The 27,493-nt window shown below is 39.2% G+C and overlaps 1 protein-coding gene across 2 annotated transcripts in view; it reads right to left on the bottom strand.

The window, feature by feature from the left end:
• arap1 (ArfGAP with RhoGAP domain, ankyrin repeat and PH domain 1) overlaps positions 1 to 27,493 on the bottom strand; it is a 57,682-nt gene that overhangs the window by 7,582 nt on the left and 22,607 nt on the right. For both annotated transcript variants that reach the window (XM_085371696.1, XM_085371695.1), the window contains exons 4-30: positions 25,292 to 25,380; positions 25,117 to 25,199; positions 24,373 to 24,513; positions 24,172 to 24,241; positions 22,863 to 22,983; positions 22,518 to 22,702; positions 22,226 to 22,332; positions 20,814 to 21,013; positions 19,746 to 19,831; positions 19,166 to 19,348; positions 10,865 to 11,039; positions 9,653 to 9,787; positions 9,410 to 9,545; positions 9,129 to 9,231; positions 8,228 to 8,420; positions 8,090 to 8,135; positions 7,750 to 7,913; positions 6,502 to 6,714; positions 3,989 to 4,094; positions 3,741 to 3,888; positions 3,423 to 3,491; positions 2,467 to 2,544; positions 2,217 to 2,334; positions 1,432 to 1,545; positions 1,195 to 1,334; positions 1,019 to 1,101; positions 360 to 419 (exon numbers count right to left, since the gene is read on the bottom strand). In XM_085371696.1, coding sequence (XP_085227822.1) covers positions 360 to 419; positions 1,019 to 1,101; positions 1,195 to 1,334; positions 1,432 to 1,545; positions 2,217 to 2,334; positions 2,467 to 2,544; positions 3,423 to 3,491; positions 3,741 to 3,888; positions 3,989 to 4,094; positions 6,502 to 6,714; positions 7,750 to 7,913; positions 8,090 to 8,135; positions 8,228 to 8,420; positions 9,129 to 9,231; positions 9,410 to 9,545; positions 9,653 to 9,787; positions 10,865 to 11,039; positions 19,166 to 19,348; positions 19,746 to 19,831; positions 20,814 to 21,013; positions 22,226 to 22,332; positions 22,518 to 22,702; positions 22,863 to 22,983; positions 24,172 to 24,241; positions 24,373 to 24,513; positions 25,117 to 25,199; positions 25,292 to 25,380 — 3,346 coding nt within the window. The remainder of the gene's footprint in view (positions 1 to 359; positions 420 to 1,018; positions 1,102 to 1,194; positions 1,335 to 1,431; positions 1,546 to 2,216; positions 2,335 to 2,466; positions 2,545 to 3,422; positions 3,492 to 3,740; positions 3,889 to 3,988; positions 4,095 to 6,501; positions 6,715 to 7,749; positions 7,914 to 8,089; positions 8,136 to 8,227; positions 8,421 to 9,128; positions 9,232 to 9,409; positions 9,546 to 9,652; positions 9,788 to 10,864; positions 11,040 to 19,165; positions 19,349 to 19,745; positions 19,832 to 20,813; positions 21,014 to 22,225; positions 22,333 to 22,517; positions 22,703 to 22,862; positions 22,984 to 24,171; positions 24,242 to 24,372; positions 24,514 to 25,116; positions 25,200 to 25,291; positions 25,381 to 27,493) is intronic.

Below are 27,493 nucleotides of genomic sequence, written 5' to 3'. Positions count from 1 at the left end.
CGGAGATTTCTGCAGATTTCCTAAATCTTCTGAAGTTATTATGGGCCATAGATTATGTAGATGATGGGATATTCACAGGCTTTTCATTTTTAGATTGAGGAACATTTTTCTGAAATTATTGCACAATTTGTAGAGTGTTTTTTGCATAATGGAGAATCTCTGCCTAAGATGCTCTTTTTATAGCCGATCAAGTTACTGACCTGTTGCAAATCAAGCCAATTAGCGGAAAAAAATGCTCCTGCGGCTGTTTGTTTTCGGTATTACTCATTTTTCCAGCCAATAAACCAACATTGCTGGTGACGTAATCAGAGCCTGAAAGTTGTGTATTATAAAAAAGAGAGCACTGAATAAGTACTCACCACTGCTGTCTCTCGGGCTTCTCTTGTTTCATGCTCTCATACAGAACTGTCAGTCCCCAACTAAAAATAAACATACAAATCACTTTAACAGCAATTCAGCTTCTTAGGATTCACAGTGTCAGCCTGCCCCCTAGTGGTCACTCTGCTTACAAGGCCCAAACAGCTACTTCAGATAAAGAAACTGTAGAGTTCGTAAATTAATAATTCAAGTTTAGTCGTTAATTATCCCTTTAAGCATGAGCCGAGCTGCAGAAGTTGCTCTGTGTAAACTTTTAAAGTTATGAAACAAGGAAGCTCAAGGGCATCAACCAATTTGGTTCAAGCTAACAAAACTGAGGTAATTTGAGATCAAAAAGATGCATTTTGATCAGTAGGGGTAGCACTAGCTGCTCCCGCCAACAGCAATGTAGTGCAGAGGTGTTACACTTGTATAAAGCTGGAGAATGAGTGGCCAGATATCCAATTATTCATGATCAGATAATCCCAGAAAATTGTTATTCCCAGTAAATACATTTTTTGTGCCCACTGAAGCGATAATTTGCATGGCCAGTCTTCCTCCTGGTGTGACAGCAGTTTCCATTTACAGCAGCCACCTGCTGCTTTGCCACTAAGCACTCATGAGAATAGTGTGACACTGGTAATTCAGCACAGGTGCTCACCATGTGGGAGGACGGAGTTTCTTCTTTATACCAAGGTAAACCTTCAAGTTTTTCACTGGCCATTCACGTTCTGGACGGTTACTCTGACAGACAGTGGGGAAAAAAGGAAAAATTAGTTAACGAGTCTACGAAGGAGATAACAAATAAAATGACAAAAGTATGTCTGTAGATCTTACTCTGACGTCCTTGTACATTCTGAGCGAGTTGTAATTGAGGATGAAATAACGCTCATGAAAACTGGTGAGGCCCAAACCCAAGATGCTTCGCTCCTCTCTGAATTTTATCATCCCGTGCTTGGATGCGTCCGGTTTACTGGCTGCAGGACAGAAGGCCAGATAACTGAAATTGATGCAAGCATGCCACAATGTGGCAGACCAAACAGTGCAGCAATGATTCTGTTGTTTTGTATTTACACAGGTAAAGAGTGATGGCCTCCATTGCAGCATGTTTCTTGATAAGCAGATGAGACTCTGTGCCGATGGAGTGAACAATGGGCAAGACTCGCTCCTGATAGTGCAGCGGTCGTTCTGAAAAACAGAGCAGGCAGAAAGAGAGCATGTGTGAAAACATGATGCAAACTTGGGGCATTTCTGGATGACAAAGAACTTTGCACATCTGCATTCCTCAATAGGGTCAAAGTGTCAGACAAACATGCTGAGCGCTTGATGACATAACTGGTACAGCTTCATATTTTTGGATGCTATAAATACATATTTCCGTAAATCTCACCTTACATCCTGGAAGAATTTTGTTTTGTAAATCTACATACCAATCTGTAGTAAATGACACCGTCTGTAGCGGTAAATTCCTTCCTTCTCTTCCCATCAACAACAACAATTTCCTTCAATTTCTCATCATTACTGCTCCATTTCCTCTTTAATCTGCAGATTACTGCTACTGTCATTTTCATACTCTCGCTTCCTTGTAGGGAACCAGACAGGTCACATACCAGATGCAAAACAAACTGCAGTTTGCAGCCACACTGTTGCACGCAATTTTTATTTTTTTTTGCATTAGTCCTAGTAAACTGTCATTTTCCAAAGCAAAATAGCCCTGTACCATATTAATGAAAAAAACAGAATAATTACGTAAGACAGAGTTTACAAAATACCCTATAAATTCTAAATCTGCATCAGCATAAAAAACAAATGCTGTTTGGCATTTGTCCTGCCTCCCTTCATCTTTTTATCAGTCTTACCCATTTCTTCCTTGCAGCAGATCTCCCAGCAGCTCCAGTAATCTTTGTCTTTAATTGGGATGTTCCGCTGGTCCAGAATCTCCAGTGTGAGCTCTAATGCTGTCATAGAACCAGGAATCTGTGGGAAGAGTGGAAATATTTGTTTTCTATAAAAACCAGCCTGTTCGTTACTGTGGAACTTGATGTGTGCCAGATGAAAGAACTGGGTTGTTAAATAAATAAATGTGTTATTTGGTGAATTCCAACCCACCTTCACATGTCTCTCTCCACTGGCCTTTTCCTCCAGGTACACAGTACAAATGAAGTCACCTCCTCGTTCAGAAGGAGGCTGAAGTTTAGGGCACACAAACAAACAAATGATCAGACAGAAAAACTGCGATGATAAAAAAAGCGTATACACAGATAACCAAATGCAGTGTTCAAACAAGTCAAAACACTTCACACAACACATTTCACTGAGATCAACTGAACAATAATAAAGGTTAATTACACAGGCAGGTGATAAACTAGAAATTAACATAATAAATTAAGTGTAAAGTTTGGTGGAGGGGGGATTATGGTGAGTGGTTGCTTTTCTAAGACTTGGGTTCGGCGCCTTAGTTTCAGTAATGAACCCTTAACACATTCAGGATGAATTACAAACTGCAAGCCGCTTCACATCCAACATTAGCATCTGACCTCACAAATGTGATTCTGGTCAAAAATTCCCATAAACACTCTCCTGAATGTTGTGGAAAGCCTTCCTAGAAGTGTTGAAGCATCATATTAAACCCTTTAGATTAAGATTGGGATGTCAATCAAGTTCGTGTGTGTGTGATGGCTTTTGGAAATATGATGTATCCCAGCGGGATAGAAAACCGATCCAGAAGAATTTCCTTCATTTGCTGATATGTTCTGATGATGGCTGTGGAAATGACTGTTTAATCTCACCGAAGAAATCCACCAAGTTTATTATAATTAACTAAAACTAAGCTAAAAACTGAAACTGCATGGGAAAAAATTCACACTTTTACCAAAGCTGGACTTCTGAAAGAAATTCTAAGTGACACAATTTGAAAAACTAAACTAAAAATATAGAAGAAATATTCTTAGTTTTAGTTCTGCGTTTATATTGTAATATTTTCAATGATTTTCCTAAATCTTGCCTCTGAAATATGTCAGGTCACTGAACCATTCTTTGTTTAAAGTTTATTGTATGTTGCTCACATTTTTCAAACGCATTTTGTCGATAAATTCAATCACTTCTATCTGCTTGTTCAGCTGCTGCTCATCCACCTGCAAGAGAGCATAAGCAGAGTAATTCAACCACAAATAAAAATGTATCAACATTTAAAATCTGCACTGATACTTCAAAGTGCAGAATCACTGTATGCAAGGAGAACATTGTGTTGTAATCACAGTGAAGCTTGATCTTTAAGATAAAAAGATAAGACGAACACTTAGACCTCTACACCACTGAAAAGTGTTTTTAAATCCCTGATGTGTTAGCATAGAAGCATTACCACCTTTGTTATCAGCACTGACCTCAAAGATGAGTTTGTAGTGCTCAATGAGGTCTTCAATGGCGCGGCCAGCGGCATAGTCCTTCCCGTCAGTCTGGAACAGTGTGGGACCGAACACGATGGCCAGATTATGGTTGTTCATCTGGTTTTTATCCGAAAAGTGCTGCACGCTGAAACACAAGCGGTAAAAAAAACACACAAGTCTGTGCACAAATACATACTCAGGGAGAGGTGATAAGATGGTATCAGTCACTGTGTATCAGTTCTCACCAGTAGAGATGCTTGATAAGGGTTTGTAGTGTTGCCTTGTTGACATGAGGCAGTTTGTTCAAGAACTGCTTGTACTGGGAGATTTTAGTACTTTCATCCTGAATGGCTGGGGAAGAGAGAAGAAGATGAGGAGAAAAGTAAAATTATTAAATAAAATTATGAACACAGAGGATATTTATAGTACAAACGGCCAGGATCAAAGAAAGAGCTGGGAGTGTAAGATGGAACGAAAAAAAAAAAAAAAAAAAAAAAACAGCACAGGACGAGAGCACAAAAGATCAAAACAGGGAGAAAGGCTGAAGAGAGGCCTGATGAAAAAGGACTCTAGACTTCTAAAACAAAGAGCATTTTTGTTTAAACTGGCATGTATATATTAAAAATGGCCAGCAGTGTGTAGGTCTTTGGTTGAAAACAATAACAAGATGATGGTACCAGACACACAGCTGCAGCATATCTTTAAACTCATTCTCTTTGCACTGTATGTTCAATTTAGCTTCAGTGTTAAAAAAAACAAAACACTAGAATTACAATGACAAACATATCATTAAATCCCTGCAATACTAGCATTATATGCTCATTTTCATTTGAAACCAGTACATTGTCAAATGCTTATGTTACTGGGGCAAAAAAGACTGGAAAAGTTGTGCTAAAAGCTGTTTTCGGTGTAAGACTACAAATAGTAAGAGGCAGTTATGTACTGCAATAATTTCGATTGTTGAAAAATCCCTAAACAATGACGCCCAACATCAACACTAAACACCCAAACCCAAGATAAAATACAAAAGGGTTGTGGTCCTTCCCTGTAAACTAGATTAAAGTGCAGAGGGACTAAAAGCTACAGATGAGGACAGATGAGGACCCTCCTCATGAAAGTTTAAAACTTACACAAAAAAAATTAAAAAAGGTTTCTGTTAAACATAGCAAGCGATTTTTAAAACACAGCTTTCCCAAACATCCTAGTTTTGTTTTGGATGTTTAGTTTTTTGTTTTTATTTTTTACATTGCACACAGAAACTAAATTGTTTCACAAAAAACAAAAACTACCAGGGTCAAGGTTATTAATAGTTATTTGCAAATCCTTTTTACTGGAAAACAGCCTGCTGTCATTTGCTGTAGTTGTCAACAAGACCCACACTCGTCTCCCGAGCGAGACTCTCTAAAGCTTTACACAGGCTGGTAGTTGTTCATCAGGTGCGATGTATGTTTTGAGTCACTGTTGTGTTGGAAGACAAAGTGATGACTGAGATCCAGGTTTGCTGCCAACTGTTTGAGGTTTTCTTTCAAAATCTTCACATATCCTTCACTCTTCCTTCCATTTTGACAAGATGCCCACTTCCAGACGTTATGAAGCATCTCCACAGCATAATAGTCCCACCACCATGCTTCACTGCGGGGACGGTGTTCTATGGGTTGACGCCTCTCCATTTTTTCTCCAAACATAAGTCACTGTGGCTACAAAGCCTTTGTTTCATCTCATCTCATCTGACAAAAGGACACACTCCCATATGCATAATGTTTCTTCAGGTTGTCCTTAGCATGCTTTAGTCTGTCTTGAAGGTACGTCTTCTGCAGAAGTGGACTTTTCCTTCGTCTGCAACCTCACGGTTCCTGCGCAGGTTTCTAGTGACAGTCTTCTTTGAGAGTAGGAAATCCAAGTCGACTAAGTTATTGAGTGTCTTGACAGTTGTTCTGTGGTCTTTGGACACATCTCTCACAGGTTTTCTTTAATGAATCTTTCACTTCCTGCCTCTGTCAGGCTTGTTGTGTGCTGTGTGTCACTTTCCTAATGATAGTTCTCACTCCAGTTCTTGACACTTGGAAACACTGTGATAACGATGTATATCCATCTCTGCTTTATGAGCAGCCATAACTCTTTATCACAAGTCTAAACTGCTTTCTTGTGTTTTTGACATGATGCTTTCTCAAGTGACTGCTCAAACAGTCTATAAGGGTACAAAGTTTAAGTTAAAGCACATTAATTCACAGCAATGGTTTGTACTAAGGCTCATAAAGCTCAGGGTCATAACATGAGCCTGTTAGTTATTGTTTTTCTCCAAAATAATTCTGTTATTGTGTGCAAACAGAAATTTGAAAATAGAATTGCTATGTTGAAATTTGCTGCCCTGTTAAAAAAAAAAAAAAAAGCACAGTGACATTGATTTTCGGCTAATAATTTTGTAATGTGCTAAATGCCACAAAATGCATGTCTGTAAAGGGACCATGACAGGTCATCCGCCATACAGATGACTTCTTAATCCAGGAAGGCCTTGCTTGTTTTGGCATGGCAATACTAAACCAGCTCAGGTTTTAGAACAGTATGGCTCCAAACTGGCCTGTCAGTGTGTCTCTCAGCAGATGCAGTATCATGATATCAAAACATCAGAAAAACTAATTTGCCCCTTTTAAGGAGAGCCACAGGTGTCTGATCTATACATGTTTTACAGGATACTCAAAGCTCGTAAAATAATAAGAAACATAGGAATCATGAAGAAACAAAATCGTATGACTCTTACTTGCAGTGCTGAGCCAGGAGGGGGAGTCCTGTGTTGTGAACACTCCCTCTTTCAACTCCCTGAAAAACCGTTTGAGTGTGTTAGAGACGTCGTCCACCTGATGCTCTCCTTCCCTTAGGCAAAGGCTGCGAGCATCGTGACGAAACCTCTCGCACAGAGCTGCCACACGAGAGTTCACGCCGCTCTTGCGATAAATTCCCTCTGACACCATACCTAGAGATGGGACATTAACAAGCACACACAAAAACACACAGAGTAGAATGTTACACAAACACAGACTTAAACCGGAAGAAACAGCTCTTTCACCACTGACAAAAGAAAACAAAAGTTCCTCAAACTTAATCGTTATATTGCATCTTCCAACATTCAGAACATTTAATGCATCAAGTGTTTCGCCTCAACACTGCAACGATTGGCCTCTGAGGGCTTGGAAACATTGAGCTGACTGACATCTGAAGGCAAAGCAAAAACAACAACGAGGGGAAAAAAGAAAGAAGAAAAAAAAAAAAATCACATGAGCAGAGCTGCTAGCGGTGAGGCCAGAAGGCCAATATGTCAAACGGTGTCAACCCACAAAGAGAGAAGTGTGATGCAGCTGCACTTCTCTACAATGAGTGCAGATAATTAAAACAATGGACCTCACACACCACACTGAGAGCAAGTTAGGCCCATGTCCACTCGAGGAAATAAGAGTCATGTTATTTCCTCTATTTTATCTTTGTCTACTTTGAACTGTTGTACATGTCAAGCTTTTCAAGCTGTGAACTCATGCAAGAGATGTAGCACAAGCAACTCTGCCACTCTGGTGAAACCAATGTTCAAGCTGTACAGCTATATAAAAGATGAGGAGGAAGATGGTTCTTCCGTGGATAGATCCAGTGGAATTTAACACAGTAAACTTAAGGTCCAACTATTATAGCCACATGAGTTCAGAGAAAGATAGAAAAGGTTACAGTTCATGCTGAACCAAGAGCCTGGATTTTTGTTTGTGTGCTGAACTATGATGGTTAACTAAATTTTATGTTATGCAAATGTTATATTATCAATGCTTACCATGATATGAGGTATGACTTGTGTTGTAAGGAGTCGTCTTTGTTTGGTTTGTTATGTAAGTAATGTTGCATATATGTGTGAATGTTTTATAGTGCACTGTCAAAATGTAACACAATAAACAAAACTAAAGATGCATGAAGTACATATTTACTTCACAAAAATGGTTTCTTATGTGTGTGAGTGTGTGTTTCTTACCACACTGTGTGATGTAGTTAATGCAGCTATCTACGATCACCGGTATGTCCGTCTCCGTGAGCTGCTGCTCGTGCAGCCTGTCTCCTCCACTCCCTGCAGCTGCCTGGATAGCTGCACACCAGCAAGAAAAATCCAGCTTTCTCTTTCCTTCTATGTACAGAGTTCTAAAAAAAGAGAAGAAGAAACAAATAAAGAAGAAAGAAGAATTAATAGATGAGTATGTGAGGGAAAACCGTTTCATCATTAGGAATATCTATAAAAATTAAACAGGTTAATCTTTAAAGGGGTTTCAAACTGTAAGAATAATTTGTCAATCAGCACGCAAATGATCCGTTCTCACCTTCCTTTCCCCACCAGAACCATGACTTCATTGTCTTGCTGAATTGCTGTAAAACACAAATACAGGGTAAGAACTGTTGTGCTCTAATCGCTGAGCACTCGCACAGTGATTAAATCCATGTTTGCGTGTCTTACTCACATAGTTCGTTCAGTTTGCGGAGGTGGATCTCCTCCACCTGACTGCCTTCCAGGTAAACGTGAAGTACAGACCCCTCCAGAGCAAACCACCCAACTTTGGACCTTTGTAGGTTCAAGCCATCTTTGCACATCAGCTTCCCAATCCTCTCAGAATTCAATCTCAGCAAAGGTTCTGCAGAGACTGGAATAAAGGCCTACAAGCAAAGGACATACGGCGTTTGTACTGAAGCTTCTTTAGGCTGCTCCCTTTTCAAAAACGGGAAAGAGCTCCACATATTTTGATCTGGCAGATTTTTACGCCTAAGGATCTTCCTGACGCAATCCCCAAGGGATCTGTGCCTCCTCCTGGTCTCAAACCAGGGTTTGTACAAAATCATCCTTGCCCTTCTTTTTTATTATGAGCTACATTTTATTTTATTTCATTTAAATTCAAGCTTTTAAAAACGAATACTATTTGTCACTGCTTGAAGAACACAGTGTGGGTGGCAACAAATTCAGCCTCGATTCTGGTAACATTCTGTCCAGTTACTATCTCGGCCTTCTCCCCAAGAGCTGTGGAAAGAGACAATCCTCCACGAAACTGGTTGTGTCACAGGTTGTTCATGACCTTGTGCATAACTCTGACACATCTGACTGGTCTCACAATAACTAATGAAATTTGAGTGCACACACTTTGCCCTTTCAGCCGTTGAGATAAAATGACTGTTGTTTCATTTCACACGATCACGTCAGTCGTAAAGAAAGTTGTGCTTTGATAAAATAAACAACAGCGAGCACTGTCCTGATCACTGACACCAAGCTTAATCTGCTAACACCACTTATAAGAGCTTTCTTATTTGACTAGAAATAAAGAAAAATCACAAATCTCTCCGTTAAGCTGAATATATGTATTTGATTGTTACCTTGGTGATAGACTTGACCCACTGGGATTTGACTTCTGAGTCATCGGTGCCAAACAGGTAGAGACGCTCAGACTCTGTATAAATTTCAAATGTATTGTTGTACCTGGGGGTTGGGAAAAAAAAAAAAAAAAAAAAAAAGGAGGTTAGAGGAGCAGACACTGGGAAATTTAAGAACGAGAAGGAGGAGACATACGATTCATCTCGCTTAACATTACAAGGTGTCGTTGCATTTTTGCTGTAAATGTGCATTTACGACGGACAGTGTGTGGGTGTTTGCGTACCCATGTCTGTCGTCGTTGTCGGAAGCCAAACACACGATCTCTGAAGCCTTGAGAGCTCCATTTGGGTTTGAGTTCTTGTCACTTTCGTAGTAGCTGAAAACGCCATCATTTAGCGTGCACCAGCGACGACTGAACTCTATATTGATAGACAAATAAATATTTGCCAAGCATAATAGTGATAATCACTTTAACTATTCTTTCTTCTTGTGGTAAGTGTTGCTGTTGTAGAGTGTTTGTGCTTACCCTCTTTGGCCTTGCGCTCTGTGACTGGCCGAGCCATGGATGCAGTTTTGAATAGGAAGCCATTGTGAGACACGGAAGGAGGTAGTGGGTAAGGTTCTGGGTCCATAGCATCCACCTCCTCTAACCGTGGTAGCTCTACAGAAAAGCATTGTAAAGAATTTGATTGTATGAAAGTAAAGAAGTGTTTACGACACACTCTTACGGTCTCTTAAACTTTTAAACCCTGTTGAAATGGCCCCTCCCTCGTTTCTCAACACTCTGCTTTGAGTTCTTACCTCATAGTTGAACTATGTTTTGCTATGACTGTAGTCACCCACTCTTAAAATGTCAGTGCCTTGATCCATCTGACGTCACCAAATATCAACCAATTTCTAAATTACCTCATTGCTAATACCAAGATTATTATAGTTAACTAAAAACTAACCTAAACCACATCTTAGTTCACTATAAAATAAAAAGTAGACTTTAGAAGAAAATGTCAACTAACAAATGATATAAAGTATTACAACTTGCCTGATGAGGCTTTGATGGGAGTGTTTATTGAGACTTTTGATGTCTACAAGACTGTAAGTCAATGACTTTTTAAAAGTGCTGTTAACTAGAATCAGGGGGCTCTTAAACGAAAGCTAAACATGCTTTACACCAACAACATGCCTCTAAACTAGCCTGCCTGCAATCCAGACCTGTGACCCACTAAAAACATGTCACACATTTAGAAAATGAAAGACACAACACAAGCAACAAGGAGCACCTCCTATGTGAAGCAAGACTGGGGAAACACTGTTCAGCTGATTACAGGTTCAGTAAATCGCTGCATTCTGCTCTCACTTAGAGCTTAATAAGCATTCAAACTTCTTGGATTGCAGAATTGATATTAAGGGTCCACTCATTATTTCAAGATCCTGTTGATTACTGAAGCAAAAACAATTTTAATGTCAGGGAAACACAATTTTTGAATGACCTAACTGAGAGGATCCAAATTACAAAGCCAACTGCTTTGTATAAGATCCTTTTTTAACGTATCCCTCCAGTCCGTTCTCGTTTCCAGAATCTGCCTGCCTATAAAGCACGCTGTGTTTCGACAAGTGCTTTGTGAAAAAACATGTTATTTTTTTTAAATCAATACTTTAACAAACTCTTTCATGAAAGCTCTACTCAATCCATTAAAAACAAATGTGTGCTTGGGACCCTGAGCTTGCACGCATACTGTACCTGTGTTCAGATTATGGTTCAATAACTCGGCCTGTAGGGGTTGCGAGTGTGCGGTGGCCAAGGAGAGGGGGGAGGGTTGACTTTCCAGCCCAGTTGAACAATTCACATCTGCACCGCAGAAAATCAGGCTCAGCGTCTCCAGTACATCGCTGCACTGCACATTTATACAAAGAGCCTGGAGAAAAGGGGAGAGCAACAGACAAGGAGACACACGAGTAAACGCTCGTGTACAAAAATAACAGGCGGAAACAACTGTGTACCGTTTCTTGGCAACAACTTCTGGCTTTATAGTGCAAGTATTGAACTGAAATTCATTTTACCCCCAAATGCAGACATATCATTTATTTGTTATAGACATATAAAAAGAACTGCATTGCTCAGAAAGTAGGAGACCAAAGAGGTTGGATCAACATTAACTATGACTTAACAGTTAAACATGGACAACAATTAAAGCAAAGCAGGGAAGGAAATGAGGGTGTGAGATGAAATTAAGACAAGGAAGGAAGGAAATATGGAGGACAGGATGAGAGCGTCGACTTGAGAAGCATTTAGGTAATAAAGAAAAAGGAGTTGCTTTTGTTCTTTTTAAGAAAGAAATCTACAATACAAGACTAATGAAAAAAGTAACAAAAGGGTTTTAATACTGTGATCCTGCTGCAGCTGAAAAGGTTTGAATCATGTTGTTTGAAGTTCTTTCAGTTTTCAGAATGAAGTGAACTTCTGCACACCAAACAAACTGCGTGTTTGTCTGTCAGGGTATGTGGGCTTTAAAACCTGCACGGCCTTTTGCCCAAGAACCCTCATGCTTTACTGTCAACACTGCTCCACTCCTCCTTCCAAATAGATTTAAAAACCATTAAAGTATACTCTGTGTTTTTATTGAATAACAAACATTGCAGTGTCAACAGCAATCTCCACTCATTTTATTTTGGGATTTACCGCAACTGTAGATTACTCTGGTTAAACTATATACAAAGTATTCTCAGGTGTCCTCGAGCCATTTTGGAATGATTAGATTATAAGTCCTAGCTTATGTATTTATCACTTTGTACTCTTTGTGCATGACTGCACAATTGTTTGCAGTCGTTTCCTCGTCACTGATATAACTTGAAGGAATCTTCAGTAATTTTATTACATCCTTGGATGTAATGGAAGCTGTGCAGCAAAAGGTTAAGCTGGAGACACAAAGGACTAGTGTCAAAAACCTGATCTGAATGGAAATCTAAAAACAAAACAGAATTTTTTTTAATTTTTTTTACAATATATTTTTGTAAGCTGAGCATTCTTGAATCTCATAGGAAGGCTCAGACTTTCGGGAGCCTGTTTAGCTCAGTGGGTAACTATATGACACATGGCTAAAGTGCAGCGGTCTGGGTTTGAGTCTGACCTGCGGCCCTGTGCTGCGTGTCCTCGCTTTCTCTCTCTCTCATCTGGTTTTTCTGTCTGTCTTCGCTGCTCTACTGTCAAATAAAGACTAAATATGCCCAAAAACTAATCTTTAGAAGAAAAAAAATGTCTGCTTTGCAATGTAGGCATACGTACCGCTGCGGCAACCCTAAAATCTACACGCACCCTGATATTACACGTCTCATTTAACCCCCGACAACACCACCAAGGACAGAACTATCGTGACAGGTCCAGATGTCTTTACCTGCAGTAGGGAACTTTCCTGGCAGTGATCACACAAACATTTTTAACGTGCTAACAAAGAAGCTTTTGTGTCATATTTCTGTTGCCATTATCTCTCCTTATTAATAGCTCATGAGCGATGACTGATGTGCCATTACTGGCAAACCAGCGAAGGAATTTAAAACTCAGGCAGGTGGAATGCAGCACAAGTTGAGAAAGACGTAATCAGCATTGTGCTAACTCGCTGGAACGATGATGAATATAACTGGTGTTCACTCATATAAATAAGTTCCACAGCACTTCTTTAGACTATAAACAACAAACAAACTAACCCTGAGCACAAGGAAAGAAGAAGAGAGAATACACACCCAGGCATGTCTGTCTTCAGTTAAACGCAATAAGCTCTTTTGGGTCTGACTGAGAAATTCCCCAGTGCACACACACACAGACAGAGCCCCTCCTCTATTTAAGCACTATTGAGCTTACGCACACACGCACACAAACAAACAAGGCAATTAGCAAAGATTAGAATTGCAAAAGATACACCCACACAAACCCAAAAAACACAAAGACAAACTGCCAAAGCACCGATGAGTTGAGAGAATTTAAAACATCAAGAATTATAAATGGGGTTGTTTGCCAGAGTGACAGCACTTCCCATTCCCAAAGCCACAGATCCTGAGACATTACGCAGTCTGGCTTTGTTTCAGTCCAATGAGTCGGAGTGCAGCTGCAGACTGGGTCAAGCACTGAAAGATTTGGCAAACAAAATTCAGGGCGCTCTAATGAGCTGCTTAAAATATCACTAGTAATTTTTTTGTCCAGGGTGAGGCCCAAAATCAGTAAAACAGGCTGTATTTTTCCTTAAAAATCCATCCATGATCTGGTTTTCATGCCCAAGTAGATGAAGTTTTTGGTCTTTAAATCTTTAAAAAGATTTAAGGCAACTTGAAAATGTTATAAAACTATACACAACAAATAAAAAGATGGGTGTAACCTGCTCTTTATCACTGATGGCAACCAAATTTTTCCACTTTTGGTCAACAACATCAAAATGACCACGCTGTTTAGCTGTACCGGCCTGCAATGAAGATGCCACTGCAGCCCAACAAACACAGTCATCCGAACTCTTGTTTGACCACAAGCACAAAGCAGTTCACAGACAATACTCTGCCATCAACAAATAAGTGTGTTATGCTCTGTGCCGATATATTTGCATGTGTATGTGTGCATGTGTGCGGTCCGTACACAACAATGCAGAGAACAGAGGAAAAAATCAGTGCTCTGCTTCATCCCATGTGGACATACATGTGGACACCTACGCTGTGCAAAGAGCCAGTGTACAGTAATATGACAACAGCCTTTTCTTCTGTCCAGGAAAATTGAACCTATCAGAATGAAGTACAATGAGGAAATGGGCTGTTTGAGTGTTAAGAAACCTCACCCTTCAACATCTGCTGCCGATGAAACAGGCAGTAATGTAATAACGCACACAGAGAGAAGGGAATTCAAGAATCTTGCAGAATTTCCCAAGAGAGACAGAGGCAGAGAGATTTTTATCTGGGCGTGTCAAAAAAAAAAAAAAAAAAGCCAACAAAAAAAAAAAAAACATAGGCCTCCATCTGGCCTCTGCATTTGTATGGGGCTGAACTGGAGGAAAAGAAAGATGAGGGAGGGAAAGGAAGAAAGAGAAATATTGTGAAAAGAAGATGAAAGCATTTCAGTCAGCCACATTAATCAGAGACAGATTGTTTTTGGCTAGAAACTCAACCTATGTACAGACAGTGATACTAACACTGCAGGCTTTGCTGTGTAGACTTTAGCACAAAATACCCCAAACTACACCCACACTTACAGATGTGAATGTACGTGCATATATTAAATCCAGATGAGAAAGAGCTATTCCCATATGTTCAATCATTACCTCACCGTGTGTAGCTTAAAGAGAGAGGGAGATGGTCAGGGAGGTGAAAATCCAGACAGAAAAAGGAGGGCAGAGAAAAAAAAATGATTTGAAGGAAAAATCATTTTCCTTCAGAGTTCCAGACAAAAAAAAAAAAAGGAGGGAGGGGAAAAAAAAGCACTGCAAAATAAACAAGAAAGGAGATCACATGTTGAGCCAATCTCCCTGTAGAAATCGAAATTATTTATAACCTGAAATCCTAAAGTGTGAATGAGGACATGATGGGAATGGTCGGAAAACAGAAGAATTAAATAGGAAGAATGAGCAAAAGCAGAAAATAAAAGGAGAAGGTATGCGATGAAGAGCTCTTCTTATAAGGAATCCAATTACAAAACTTTAAAAGCATAAAAAACAAGGCCGTAAAGAGATTTTTAATCCTGTACCTTAGTTGTTAGTTTGCTATGATAAAATACCAACAACATGCTGATAGCCAACAGCACACAGTCAAGGAGACCTGGGAAAGGAGAGTGGCCGTCAACTTTTCAATAACCGATTGCTTTATTTTCTCAAATGTCACTAAAATAGCCACAAAGTTATGAAAAAAAGTTAAACTATGACAACTATCCCCAACTCAAACACAGAGGGACTATCAAACTGTCTGCATTAAACAACTCTATGTCACACTGTGCACTTCATTATGAAACGTCATCTATGCTGTGTCACTTCTTCCCTTTCAAGGAAACCACGAGCCAACAAAGCCTTTAATGTCAACCTAAAGGCCATAAAAAGCTTCAAACTGTTTAACAGGAAGATGGCAACGCCACAGAGGAAGAACAACTCATGGATGACTGTTACTTTATTCTTAACATGCAGGTGACTAACATTCAATAGAGGTCTTCTAAAAACAGATGCAGTTGTGCCTACAACTGCATCTGTTTTGTTTCTGTAAGAAGGAAATGCAGAGTATGGTTTTTCCAGGGAATAAGAAACCCAGTGTAAAACTGTGGTCACAGCTAGAGTTCACTACTTGATGCAACTGAGAAAAATTAGGAAGCCACAGTAACAACAGAGGAAGAACCAAAAGAGACAAAACAGGAGACGACGATCATGATTTACAGATGGAAACATACAAGCACACAAAAAGAAAGCAGTACAGACCAAATACAGAAAAGGCACACAACCATGCCCACGCAGGCAAATTCATGTGCATTTCAATGTGTTGCAGCTCACTCCAGAGGAAAAAAAAAAAACATACACACACAGACACACACAGACACACAATAGCTCTAATGTCTCACTAACACAGAGCTGCAGTGCTGCAGTCCCCATAGTGTCAACACAAAAATGTTTCCCACAGACACATTCAAGCACATGACTGCACACACATACTGTCAGAGATCTAAAATCCACTTCCACACATCGCTTTAAACGAACCACCACTGAAATGCAAGGTTGTGCTCTTTTTCTTAACAGAGCTAGCCTAAAAGGACTCAGAGAGCTGCAAAAACAAGGCATATTTTCACTACCCTGTCCTACAGCTCCCCTCTTATACATAGCCCAACCTGGAAGTTTTCAGTTCCCGTCAGTCAGTCCGCTATTTGAATGTCAGTTGACAAAGACAGCCCGGAAAAGTTGCAAATGTAAAAGTCTGAAGCTCATATCAAAAAGAAAATTATAAAAGATATAAACGACTTGCAAATAAGAAAAAAAGAGCAAGGAGTGAAGTGATCAAATTTCTTCAGCGGTCAGAGCCAAACAATGTGTAGGACAGGAGGAGAAGGAGGAGGAGGAAAACAGAGGGAGGGGTAGAGTTACAGCACATTCCAGTTAAATCAGTAAGTAATGATGTCACATTAAGGAAAAAAGGAAAAACAAAGAAGAAAGCGAGCAAGAGAAGTGGGGTTAAAAAGCCAGGAGTAGATAAATGACCCTGAATTAGCTAAGGGTGCTGCTGCACTCACAGAGTGTGCAAGCATGTTTTTGTCTTCATTTCGCACTCTTGCACACTTACATCACCTTTTTTGTCACCCACTTTTTTGTCACCAGCTGACACATGTGCAGAGTGTACAATTTCTGAAAGGCACACCCAAGCAGAAGCAATGCTCATCTGTATTTTTCTCATGAACAGGAAAAAACAAACAAACAAGTAGAGCAGCCATTTAAGTAATCACCTCTGAAATGGGGGTGGAGTGGTGTGTGTGTGTGGGTTTGTGGGAGAGGGGGGATGAAAGCTGTAGGAAAGTCCAACAGATCACGTCCTCTATAGGTCCCAAAGACCCAAGAGAGAGATAAGAAAAGAGCAGAAAATGGAGCCATCGGGGAGGAGGACAAGCAGCTGCTTTTAAAACAAAAACTAAACAACTTCCTTTATCTCATTCTGCACATCCCAAACACAGTGACTCACACTCACTCACACACACAAATGTAAAAGCTTAACAGCTTGAGGGGGAAAAACACATAGCTCACAGTCAGGTGCTAAATGTGACTCATTTACACACCAAGTTTATCTGTGCCCTGTACACATTGTTAGCAGTAACTGGGTTAAGCTCCTAAGAAGTGACCGAGCTGGGTCTGAAACACTCAGTCATTAATCACACATGATGGAGCCCAGTATAAAAGCTATGGCCATTCCATGGCCACTCACATTTCCTGATTCTAAACAATACTAACCATATTAATGTGTCATCTTCAAGCAAAGCGTCGCCCACCACAAGTACACAAAGACACCGCGGTTGTCACATTTAAAAGAGTCGTTGCTAAGAGTCGGTTCTGGGACCTTGCAGAGTTGCAAGTTTGAAAAAAATGACTCAGAAGCAGGGATTTCACAGGGTTTAGTCCTGAACCTGCATTAATCAGTCTTTAATTCTTCAACTCTAAAATTGAGGTTTGCAAAATTACTTCAAGTGATAGAGCGTGTTTCACAAGTTTAATCAGTTTTTTTAGTCTATAAACCCAACTTGCACTCCATTGCAGCTGCAGTGCGATCAAACAAAGTCCCACAAATGCCTTAAAAACAAGAAAAGTGTCAAATGTTGTAAGACTGGATCAACCAGCTGCAGAAGCATACTGGCTGCTTTACTGTAAGTATCTAAGTGTTAAATAACACTTTCGCCACAGTCACAGGATCTTACCATGTATTTACACAAAGGAACGTGCTTATTTTTATGCTCTTTCTATTGGCTTCAAAGGAAATTCTGCATCTTATTTTAAGTTACTGCTCAAAACAAGAACTCTGAACAGAATCATCAACTTCGAGGTGCAAACCAAGGATGTCAAACTCATTATACACAAAGGCAGCCCACTTTAATCTTAAGGGGTAAAGATCAAAGTAAAACTATATGATAAATCTGTATTGCCCAGACTATCCAGTACTTATAAAATATGAAGTTTGCATTAATGAAAATGTCCTTATAGTGAAAATACAGAAACTTCCCTGTCGTTTAATTATGTTAGTTAATTACTTTGATTCCGTATGAAGGAATCAATCAGCAGGATAAGTTGAAAAACTTGTTTTACAACTACAGTTAAAAAAAATCAAAATCGATGCATACCTTCATACTTTTAGTGGGCGGATTTGAGTATTTACTTGGCCAACTCTGTCCCCCAGGCCTTATATTTGACAAACCTAGGAGGCATTTTTGCATGCTTTTGCATATGCCAAAACTGTTAATATATTTTTTCCACTCACCAATTAACCCCAGTATAATATAACAAGAAATGCAATTTTTCTTCACAGTACCAGTCCAAATAAACTGCATGTAGAGAATGCTGAGGCACCAATCTGACGAAGACAACAAAAACATTCCTGCTGCACTGAAGATTCCCACTAGCCCCCATATTTCTTAAACAGACATTAGGAACAAATGGGATCATTTTGTAATGCTGGCTGCCTGCCAAGCTAAGCAATTAGAGAACCAAGGGCTTGGAAGGAGGGGTGACCAAAAAGAAGATCCTGTGTGGAGATAGGAGAAACTTCCAGAAAGGCAGCTGTCAGTGCAGTAGTTTTTCCTCAATGAAAGGCATACAAAAACCTGCATGGGATTCAGGAAAAAAAAAAAAAAACCAACCTCAAGGATCCTGATACTGTGAGAAACGAGATTCTCTAGCATGATAACAGCAGTCAGGTCTGAAGGAAACAAGACACTATTCAATACTATGCCAGCCAGGAAGTGTGGTGGTGGCAGCATCATGCTGTGGGGGGATTTTTTTTAAGCAGGGACAGGATGACTCATCTGGGCTTATGAACACCGAATGATGCTAAGTACACAGATGACCTAATGAAGGCAATAATGCACCAGGGGAGCATCTCAGACTAGTATGAAGGTTCATCTACCAACAGGATAATGGGAAAACTGATCCTGAAGTCGTGAGCCGGCTGTTTGTGACATTCAAGGCTCCGGTTGCCTAGGTAACCCTCTAGTGACTTTATTATCAGGTCATATGTTAATCAACAGTATTCTTCAGTCTGGTACTTTCAATCACACAGAAACAGGAAAAGTTTATTTAGGGCCCCGCCCACTACTCATAGCAAGCGGTTATTTCCCTCATGGAAAGATTACGGAAAGTCATTCACTCTCTCTGGTTTCCGGTTGGCACCTCGCTTCCAATGTGGACACATTTTAAGGCCCCATCCGCACACTCAGCTATTCGCTTGTCACTCATCACTTTACACTTTGCAGCTGCTCACTAGCAGAAATTTCTGGCAATGCAGTGCGCAGATTCAGAATTAAACACAACGGTATCACAAGCAAACTGTGACTTTGACTTACGTGATTGAGCTCCCTCTGGTTTCCATACAGAGCGTGGTACCTCCTGTATTTGCCCTGGCGATATTTGTTGCTGATGAAGCGTCTTCTCTCTTCGCTGCAGCTCGAAGGCGACAGAGCTTCACTTGGTGGGACATTAGCTGCCCAAAAACTGTTAGCCCGCTCGTTGCCTATCACCAGGAATAACTGCGACAAGGGCAGGGTGAACAGGAAAATAAATAAATAAATAAAAAATGAAGAGAAGTACTTCCACACTTATTCTATTTTTCTTCTGTAGCACTTACTAGATCAGATTACTGACACTTCTGACCTGCAGGTTTATAAAACAATATAATGAAACCCACACAAAACCACCGGTAACTACTGCCTCGGAAACTTCCACAGAGATGAAACTAAAACTAAGCTGTCTCAGCTCCAAAATGATTAATTGCAGAAACATTATATTTGAACATACTAGTTAATTAATCTTAAGACTTTAAATATTTAAAGAAACTGGACATAAATCCTTGTCTTTGGAGTCTGTTCTAATTTTTATATCAAAAATGTCTCAACAATTAATTAGAGAGAGAATTTCTATTTGTACCTGAATAAGCTCTTCTGTCCAAACTTTCTTATCCATCTTCAGACTTCGAACTTTTGAAATGCTAGGGCCTAGTCCTCTGTGCTCCCCTGGAATAACACACATACACATATTAAAGCCAAGTTCAATCTTGACCATATTATAAGCTCTGTACGGACAACCAAATAACTCTTTACAAACAGACAAAAAACAAACAACAAGTGCAGTGAAATGATTGATTTTTTTATATTTCAAGGCAAAAATCACTGCTGACCAAAGAGAACACGCAGGCTACAACTAGTCATTAGGTTTAGGAGGTAATTACTTTCACACAGGGCCAGGTAGCGTCACCTAAAAACAGCATTGTGTTTTAGCAAAGGGTCAAATACATTTTCACAGCACTGTACAATTACTGCCCTGTGGTTTTATGCCTCTGCCAAACAGCACAACCAACCAACCACACACTGATATCAATGTGTGTCCAGGCTTATTTCACCTTAGTAGAAAAAGACTTTATTTACTAGAAAAAACTATTAAGTGTCTGCATACTAAAAAAATAGAGGTGCAACAAAATCGGAGGTGACCGCAGAGAAGCTACAAGTCCTAAAGTACGGCTGCCTCACACTGATTATCAGAAGCACACATAATTCGGCCAAGAGTTTAAAGGTGGGTAGTAGAAGTGGGTGACATAGCCTGACATTTATATCATGATTCTTTAAATTATAATATTAATATTTCCTGTGATAAAAAACAAAAAAAAAACATGCCCTTTAATAATGGCCCAAAAAAGTATTTTTTAGGAAATGATATGAGTGAAAAACAGAAGTGAGCTCTGACCACTAACATCTAAATAGTCCCTGAGAACAACTGAACATTTGTCCTAAACTGGAGTGTTTTCCTAAAGAACTTCCTGAAATATCACATCTATGACAACTGATGGCCACGACAAAACAAAGTCACAATGCCTCTTGTGCTGGAAGCCACATGTTAATTCTGATACTCAGCAACTAAAAGTCAAAATGCTGCTAAACACAAAGTATTCACACTGACAGCCCAAAGCACCGCACAAAAACAAAATCAGAACACACAAACCTGCGCATTGTTTGCACACCACCACACACAAATTGATGGCGGCCCACTCCGGCTTCGGTGCTTCACAGTCGGCGCACAGACTGTTGCTAGACTCCGCCCAGATCCGCTCAGCCACCTCGCTGTTAGACAATGCCTCACCTATCGCGTCTCGCATAGCATTCACCCACTGCTCTCTCATCTGCTCTGACTCTGCGATGAAGCTGCGGAGAGAGGCAAGCATATGGACGAGTGTTAACGCTGACATGAAGGTGAGAAATGACGCTTAGATCGCTGTTGTTACGCTAAATATACTCAAGACCTGGAAACCACATAAACTCACAGAGGCAGACAAGCTTCCTCTTTTCACCCTGTCTGCTGCATGCTCAGTTTATCTTCCCTTAAATTAGTAATACATATAAATATACTTTACAGAAATAAATTGAGTAATTATTTCCTGCCCTGAAATATTTCTGGATGTTACATGGGAACAAAAGCACAAAACCACAGATACAGTACTTTAAATACAGTAAAAACACTAAATACGGTACTTTAAAATACAAATCATAACATTAGCTTAACAATTTAAATAAAAAGTTGAATCATGAATTTCAGAATAATTCAGTATCAGCTGTATTAGTATACAACTAAATAAATTGAGTTAAATCAACAAAAATACAGATAACTGCCATTTATTTGGGTTTTGGAAATGTAATGGAAAATCTGAGCACTGGCAAAGAATTACATTTTTGTCCAGATCTGAATCATTGTCTTTTCTTATTACTAATTTCTTTCATTTACATTGCTGATGTAGACATAATGAGAGAGAAAAAAACTCCTCCTTTTATTTTTAAACATTTCTAAATCTTCAACCTTTCTTATTATTACCAGGTCTGAATGAAAATGACTCTTTCACATATGTTTACAGTCAAGAGACTCAGAGCCAGTACACTAGTCCACAGAAACACACATTTCCCCATCCTGTCATGCTGAGACCCTGCACTACAGGCGCAGGCTGTGAACTGTCAGCCAAAAGACCACACACCACATGCACTCATGCACAAACATATCCCCTGCACTTCTTCGCACAAAAACACGCACACACACAGTCACACAAAAGACTTTTCACATTCTTGAAAGACGACCAGCTGAGGATTGAGGGACTGTGGGAGAGTTCTCACTAAAACAATATGACCTTGTAACCCAGCAACTCAACTGAAGAGCAACTCAGATGCTGATAATGAGGAATGATCATCGTCTCTAAACTGTCTAATTAGCATATCCCACAGTTGATCTCACATAAACAGTTTTATATAAATATTATATTATATATTTATATAAACCCAACTACTTAATTACTGCAATAAGAGGTGTGATAGTCACACAAACATGGGAAAGGTGTGAGAGCAGATTTCATTTCTGTGTGCATGCAATACCTAAATATGCGATAAGGTGTGGTGAGATCAAAGCTTCGACGATCTGAGACCTTAATGTTTCCTACATTCATCTCAATAGACGTGATACCCAATCCAATACGATAGTCCTGTAAGAAATGGAAGATAAAATGTAAATTACACTGTTCCAACAAATCAAAAAAACAAAAACAAACAAAAAAAACCAAAAAAAAAAACCATTTCTTATAATTCTAACAATCATTAAAGTAAAGAAAACAAAATGCAATTATCTTAAGTACAAATCTGTACACACAGCTGCACCCAGAGTTCTTACATCAATATTTTTGTAGAGGAAAACTTTATCTGAGGCAACAACTGTGTAAAGTTTGGAGCGTAACCCTTTTAGCTCCAAGTAGCCCTGATAGTCTGGGGCTAAAGGTGAGCCGGGGTTCATGACAGTGTGCCTTTGGCGCCCACTGGTGCAATCCTGCAGTACAGTCACCCATTCATTTCGTTCAGCTGCAATGAGAGCGCATAGGCATGTCAGATCAGACATGAACGTAGTAAAATCGGCACCCACAAATATATATATGAACTGAGTTAACTGCATATTTTGAGACATGGGAAATAACTGTCTGTACAAGTGTAAGCACATATATAGCTGGGTGAACAGACATACCTTCACTTTCAGCCCTAAAGATGAAGGTTCGATTGTTTGTAACAACTTCAAACTTCAGCTCCCCCACAGTGGTCACATTAGTGATGAAAGCTGTTGAGATGATCCCCTTAGAATACACGTCCTACAACACAAGATAGCACAACACACACTCAGCATCTCAGATTAGTGCTGCAGCTATCGATTACTTTAATGATCAGTTATTTCATCAATTAATCAAGCGATCAGTGAATTAAAAGCAATTTAAAATTAACCACTCATTGGTTTCCATATTAATTGCATTGTTTTAGGTCATTTAAATGCATATAACTTCATTGTATTTACGTACCATTAAAAGTCATATTTATTAAACAAAACATTTTCATAAATGCAAAAAAACCCCCACAAACAACTAAAAACAAGTACATTGGTGTCAAATAACATAAGATATACATGCACACTAAACTAAGGTATAAAAAAAGATGCCTTTGCTAAGCATTTGTGGAGGTTTCTCTGACATTAAGAGGAGTGTATCTATTTAATGTGTGCGCATGTGTGACCCTTTAAAAGAGTTTGTGGTGGCTGTCACACAAAAGCGAGGACATCAACATTCTCAGAACTGAGGCTTGCCCTTTGCTTTGATGTAACGTTTCCTGCTGCAGAAGACAGATGCTCTGATGGTGCACAATAAATAATTAACGTTAATAATAATGTCAAACTTAACAGCATTGACACAATTTTAATTACAGAATAAAATTAAAATCAAATTAAGATTTTATATTAATCCAAATCTGCAAAATAATGTAACTCACTTACACCCCATGCTCCTCTCGCCCCTGCCCATCAGCCTTAATAATGGCTCATCTGCATTTTTTACTTTAACTCCAGTAACTTTATTATCGCTTTTCACTGTAAAACAAACAGCAGTGCATGGGAGCATTTCCAAAGTTTGTTTTTCTTCAGGTTTGATGAAGGACTCTCATTACTGCTGTTCTGTTACGAGTCTTTTTCTTTTTTTAAACTGGAAGCTGCTTGGCCTTAATATTGTCATACTTTTTATTTCCACGAGTGCTCCAAGACACGTTTCTACTGCAGGCCTATTTTTAGTGGTAAATGTGGGTGAAAAGGTCACATTTACATAGTAACAGCTGAAGAGTTTTATAATAAAGCTATTCGCATTACTCGAAGAATCATTGCAGCCCTAAAAATGATCAATACCTATTTAGTATGTCAACAGTATCTCCTGGACAGAGTCATACACAAAAACAGCGCTTCCGTTCTGTGCTTGTGTCTGAACACATCACTGAGTTTCTGGATGCATTTGTTTTGTTACCTTGTCAGTGTCAAAGTATCTCAGGTAGTCAGCATCTAGCTTTACCCATCGTCTCTGGTAGTAAATAGCCCTGTGGATGAGGACAGACAGAACACCGAATAAAAAGCAAATATCGCTGCCCTGTGTTTGTTTTTTAATTCAATCAAATATTTGTGTAATATATATTCTCTGATTTTTTTTTAAGCATCATCATTATTATACCCCTGAGGTGGATTCTTGTCCAGCCAACCCATCTTGATGACAGCAGAAAGCTGAGAGGTGTCTTCTTTCATGGTGGAAGCCAAAACACCAGTGTTTGGTAAGTAGAAACTGCCTTGCTGGCTGTGGAGACTCCCTTCATACCTATACGTGTGTGCGCACACACAGACACACGCAAACAGAAAAGGAAAAAGAAAGAAACATCACACAAACTTCATAAGCAATTACATTTTTCATCAAAGTTTAAATCAGACAAGTTGTGCAAAAGTTTTGACAAAGCTAACTGTGTAACAATATAATTTTATAATATAATTACACAAAAGAGGTGAAGATCAAAGATTAGATTTCTGCAGCACTGACAGTTTGACAATATGTTGTGCAATAAAATGAAAGTAAATTGAAACAAAGTAAATACAGCAGCATGTCTCAAATTAACTTACACAAACACTGCAATAAATGGACTGGTACTTATATAGTGCATTTCTATTCTAACTCAACACCCAAAGCGCCTTGTGTAACATTCACACAAACACTCTCAGAGTTCAGTAATAAGGATATTTCAACATGCAGACTGGAGTAGCTGTGGAATCGATCACTGACCAATTAGTAAAATTGGTGGATCAATACTCTACCTCCCAAGTTACAGCCATTCAGAATAATCAGCAACCAAAGGGAAACAAAACCCTGCAAACAGTGTGCTTGTATTTCAGTTTCTGAGGTTTGCATTTGTGTTGTTTTATGACTCACTCATAATCGTCGAGCACTCCATCGTCACTGCAAAGGGAACTCGGCCGCTTCTTTGTGTAATTTGGCACTTGCAGGGACATATCCTATTGGAGGAAACGGGAATGATTCACAGGATATGGCAAGAAGAAAGAAAGAGCCGAAAAGCCTGGGAGTGGTCCGATTAACAATTTCTTACCCTCTCTGGTGGGTTCATTCGATGACCAGCGGGACCAAACAAGTCTGGCTCCTCGTAGTCATTAGAATTTTCGTTGACCGTAGCCAACACTGAACAAGAAGAGAAAAGGAAAACAAATCAAGATTAAGCTAAAGTCTGGAGCAGGTTTTGCAGAACCTGAGAAACTCTGGAAACATGATATAAGGCAAGGCAAAAAGTGAGTCACACTAGTAAAACTGGATTATGTGGATATGAATTTGTAGTAATTTTGGCTGTGTCAATGTTTGTAAGCGCAAACAGACTGAATTAATAGTGAGTGAGTTTTAATGGATATGCACCAGTTTGTGTCGTCTTTCTCTCCCCTTAAAACTGGATTTTCAGGTTGAGCATCTACTATTAAGCAGAGCCGTATTACCACTGAAACATTATACAATATTGAGGTGAAACTGTTGCAGAAGATGAAATTCTGTGGTACATTAAAACTGAAGGCAGTGGTTTGCAAATCGTTAACACACCACATGTAAAATAAAAATCAATCAACTGTTAAAACTAAGATTTTTTTAATGATATGCTTGCTTTGAATTTGAGACCAGTGACATGTTTAGAAAAAGTGAGGACAGGCCCATGCTAAACACTGTGTTGCAGTACATCTTTTTTTTTTTTTAAACCACAAACAGTAAAGTGTGAAGTGAACAACTGCTGTAGTTTTAAAAAAATATCGCTGAGCATAAATGGTTCACATGCATGCCACCCATGCTGTGTACTCCTACTTTACTGATAAAAATCTCTCTTCTCATTTTGATTGGTCATACCAGACTCAATGGGCATTTTTTGCAACTGAAAAACAAATCCAATGGCAATCATAAACAGGACACAGTTTAGCCTTAAAGTAAGTTTGGAGAACAGACAGCTATAGCTGAACACTCTTTGCGGTTCACCTCTGCAAATTCAAATCAGTGAACTGGAACTCTCAACCACGCTCATGCTGCTGTCACCTTCAGTACTTCGAGGCCTCTTTTCTTGTATTGTTTGTTTATACTTGATCAAATATTTTCAGAGGGCTGCAACCAGTCCAGTTTAACACATAAGCTCCTCCCCTACATAACCATGTAATTATAATACTTGGAAAATGTGGCACTCTCCTGCCAAAACCAACAAGACCTTTTGTGAAAATGGCATTACCTGTTTGACAGGCGATGTTGCTGCAAAGGGTTTAGATATTATGCAACACAAATGGTTCACAGACATGTAAGCTACCTATACTGTGTGCTCTTGTGCTATAACAATACAGTTGATGGGCCATCTTCTGCCTTAAGCACTCTTTTTCTCTGTGTGGTAGAATTTTAAATTGCTTATGTGAATGCAGTGACAAACTGCATTCACTTTGTTAATGAACTGACACCTGGTCCCTAAGATGAGGCTGTTATTCTGAAATATTTCTCCAGATACTCTCTGTGATGAAAACCACTCTACCTTTGCTCATACAAGACTCACCCTCTATAATGTAATCTCTCTAGATCAATAGAAATACCAATTATATGTGAGATTTTACACAAAGTATTTTTTTTAATTAATCAATTAATTTGTTGCATTTTGTCAAACTTTTTTATAATCAGTTGCTGACATTAAGTTCAAAATTAAATACAATGACATGTTGTCTTTGTATGATTTTCAATCAAATCTAATCCTATTGTGATTTCCATAGAACTGCATATTTCTTGTTTTGTGGACACTGGGTTTAAATGATTAAATATACAGCCAACATGACTGGATACAGCCTTTTTATACATGGTAATCATCTTTTCATAAAAAAAAGAAAAGATGAATACCAGAGTGTTAGTGAGAAGAGGTTTTTTCTTAAAATGGAAAACCAGGTTGGTTAAATTGGCTGGGTGCCACCAAGGCAAAGACAAGTGAGCTCCCTGAAAGCCTGCCTCAGGTATGCTTTTATCAACACCTGACTAGGTGTGGCCAATTAGCACCAGCTGAACACACTGAGGAGATTAGAGGCTGCAGAGGGACGTAACAACCAACTTGTTGCCAATCAACAAATCTAATTTTAAAGCACTCTAGGCAAACAGGAGGAGCAGGTAGGATATCTTCAACTTTTACCTACAAATGTATATTATGATAGTGTCATATTGAAATAGCTGTAGGATGATTTATAGAAAATATTTTAATAAACTCACCTGCTTTGGAGGTCCCTCACACAGTTAAAATAAG

The sequence above is a fragment of the Diplotaxodon limnothrissa genome, linkage group LG14 (assembly GCF_057381915.1).
Source record: "Diplotaxodon limnothrissa isolate DT_005_m linkage group LG14, D_limnothrissa_male_GT1.1, whole genome shotgun sequence".
Lineage (NCBI taxonomy): Eukaryota > Metazoa > Chordata > Actinopteri > Cichliformes > Cichlidae > Diplotaxodon > Diplotaxodon limnothrissa.
The sequence above is the reverse complement of the archived record's forward strand: the minus strand, read 5'-3'. Positions and strand labels throughout refer to the sequence as shown.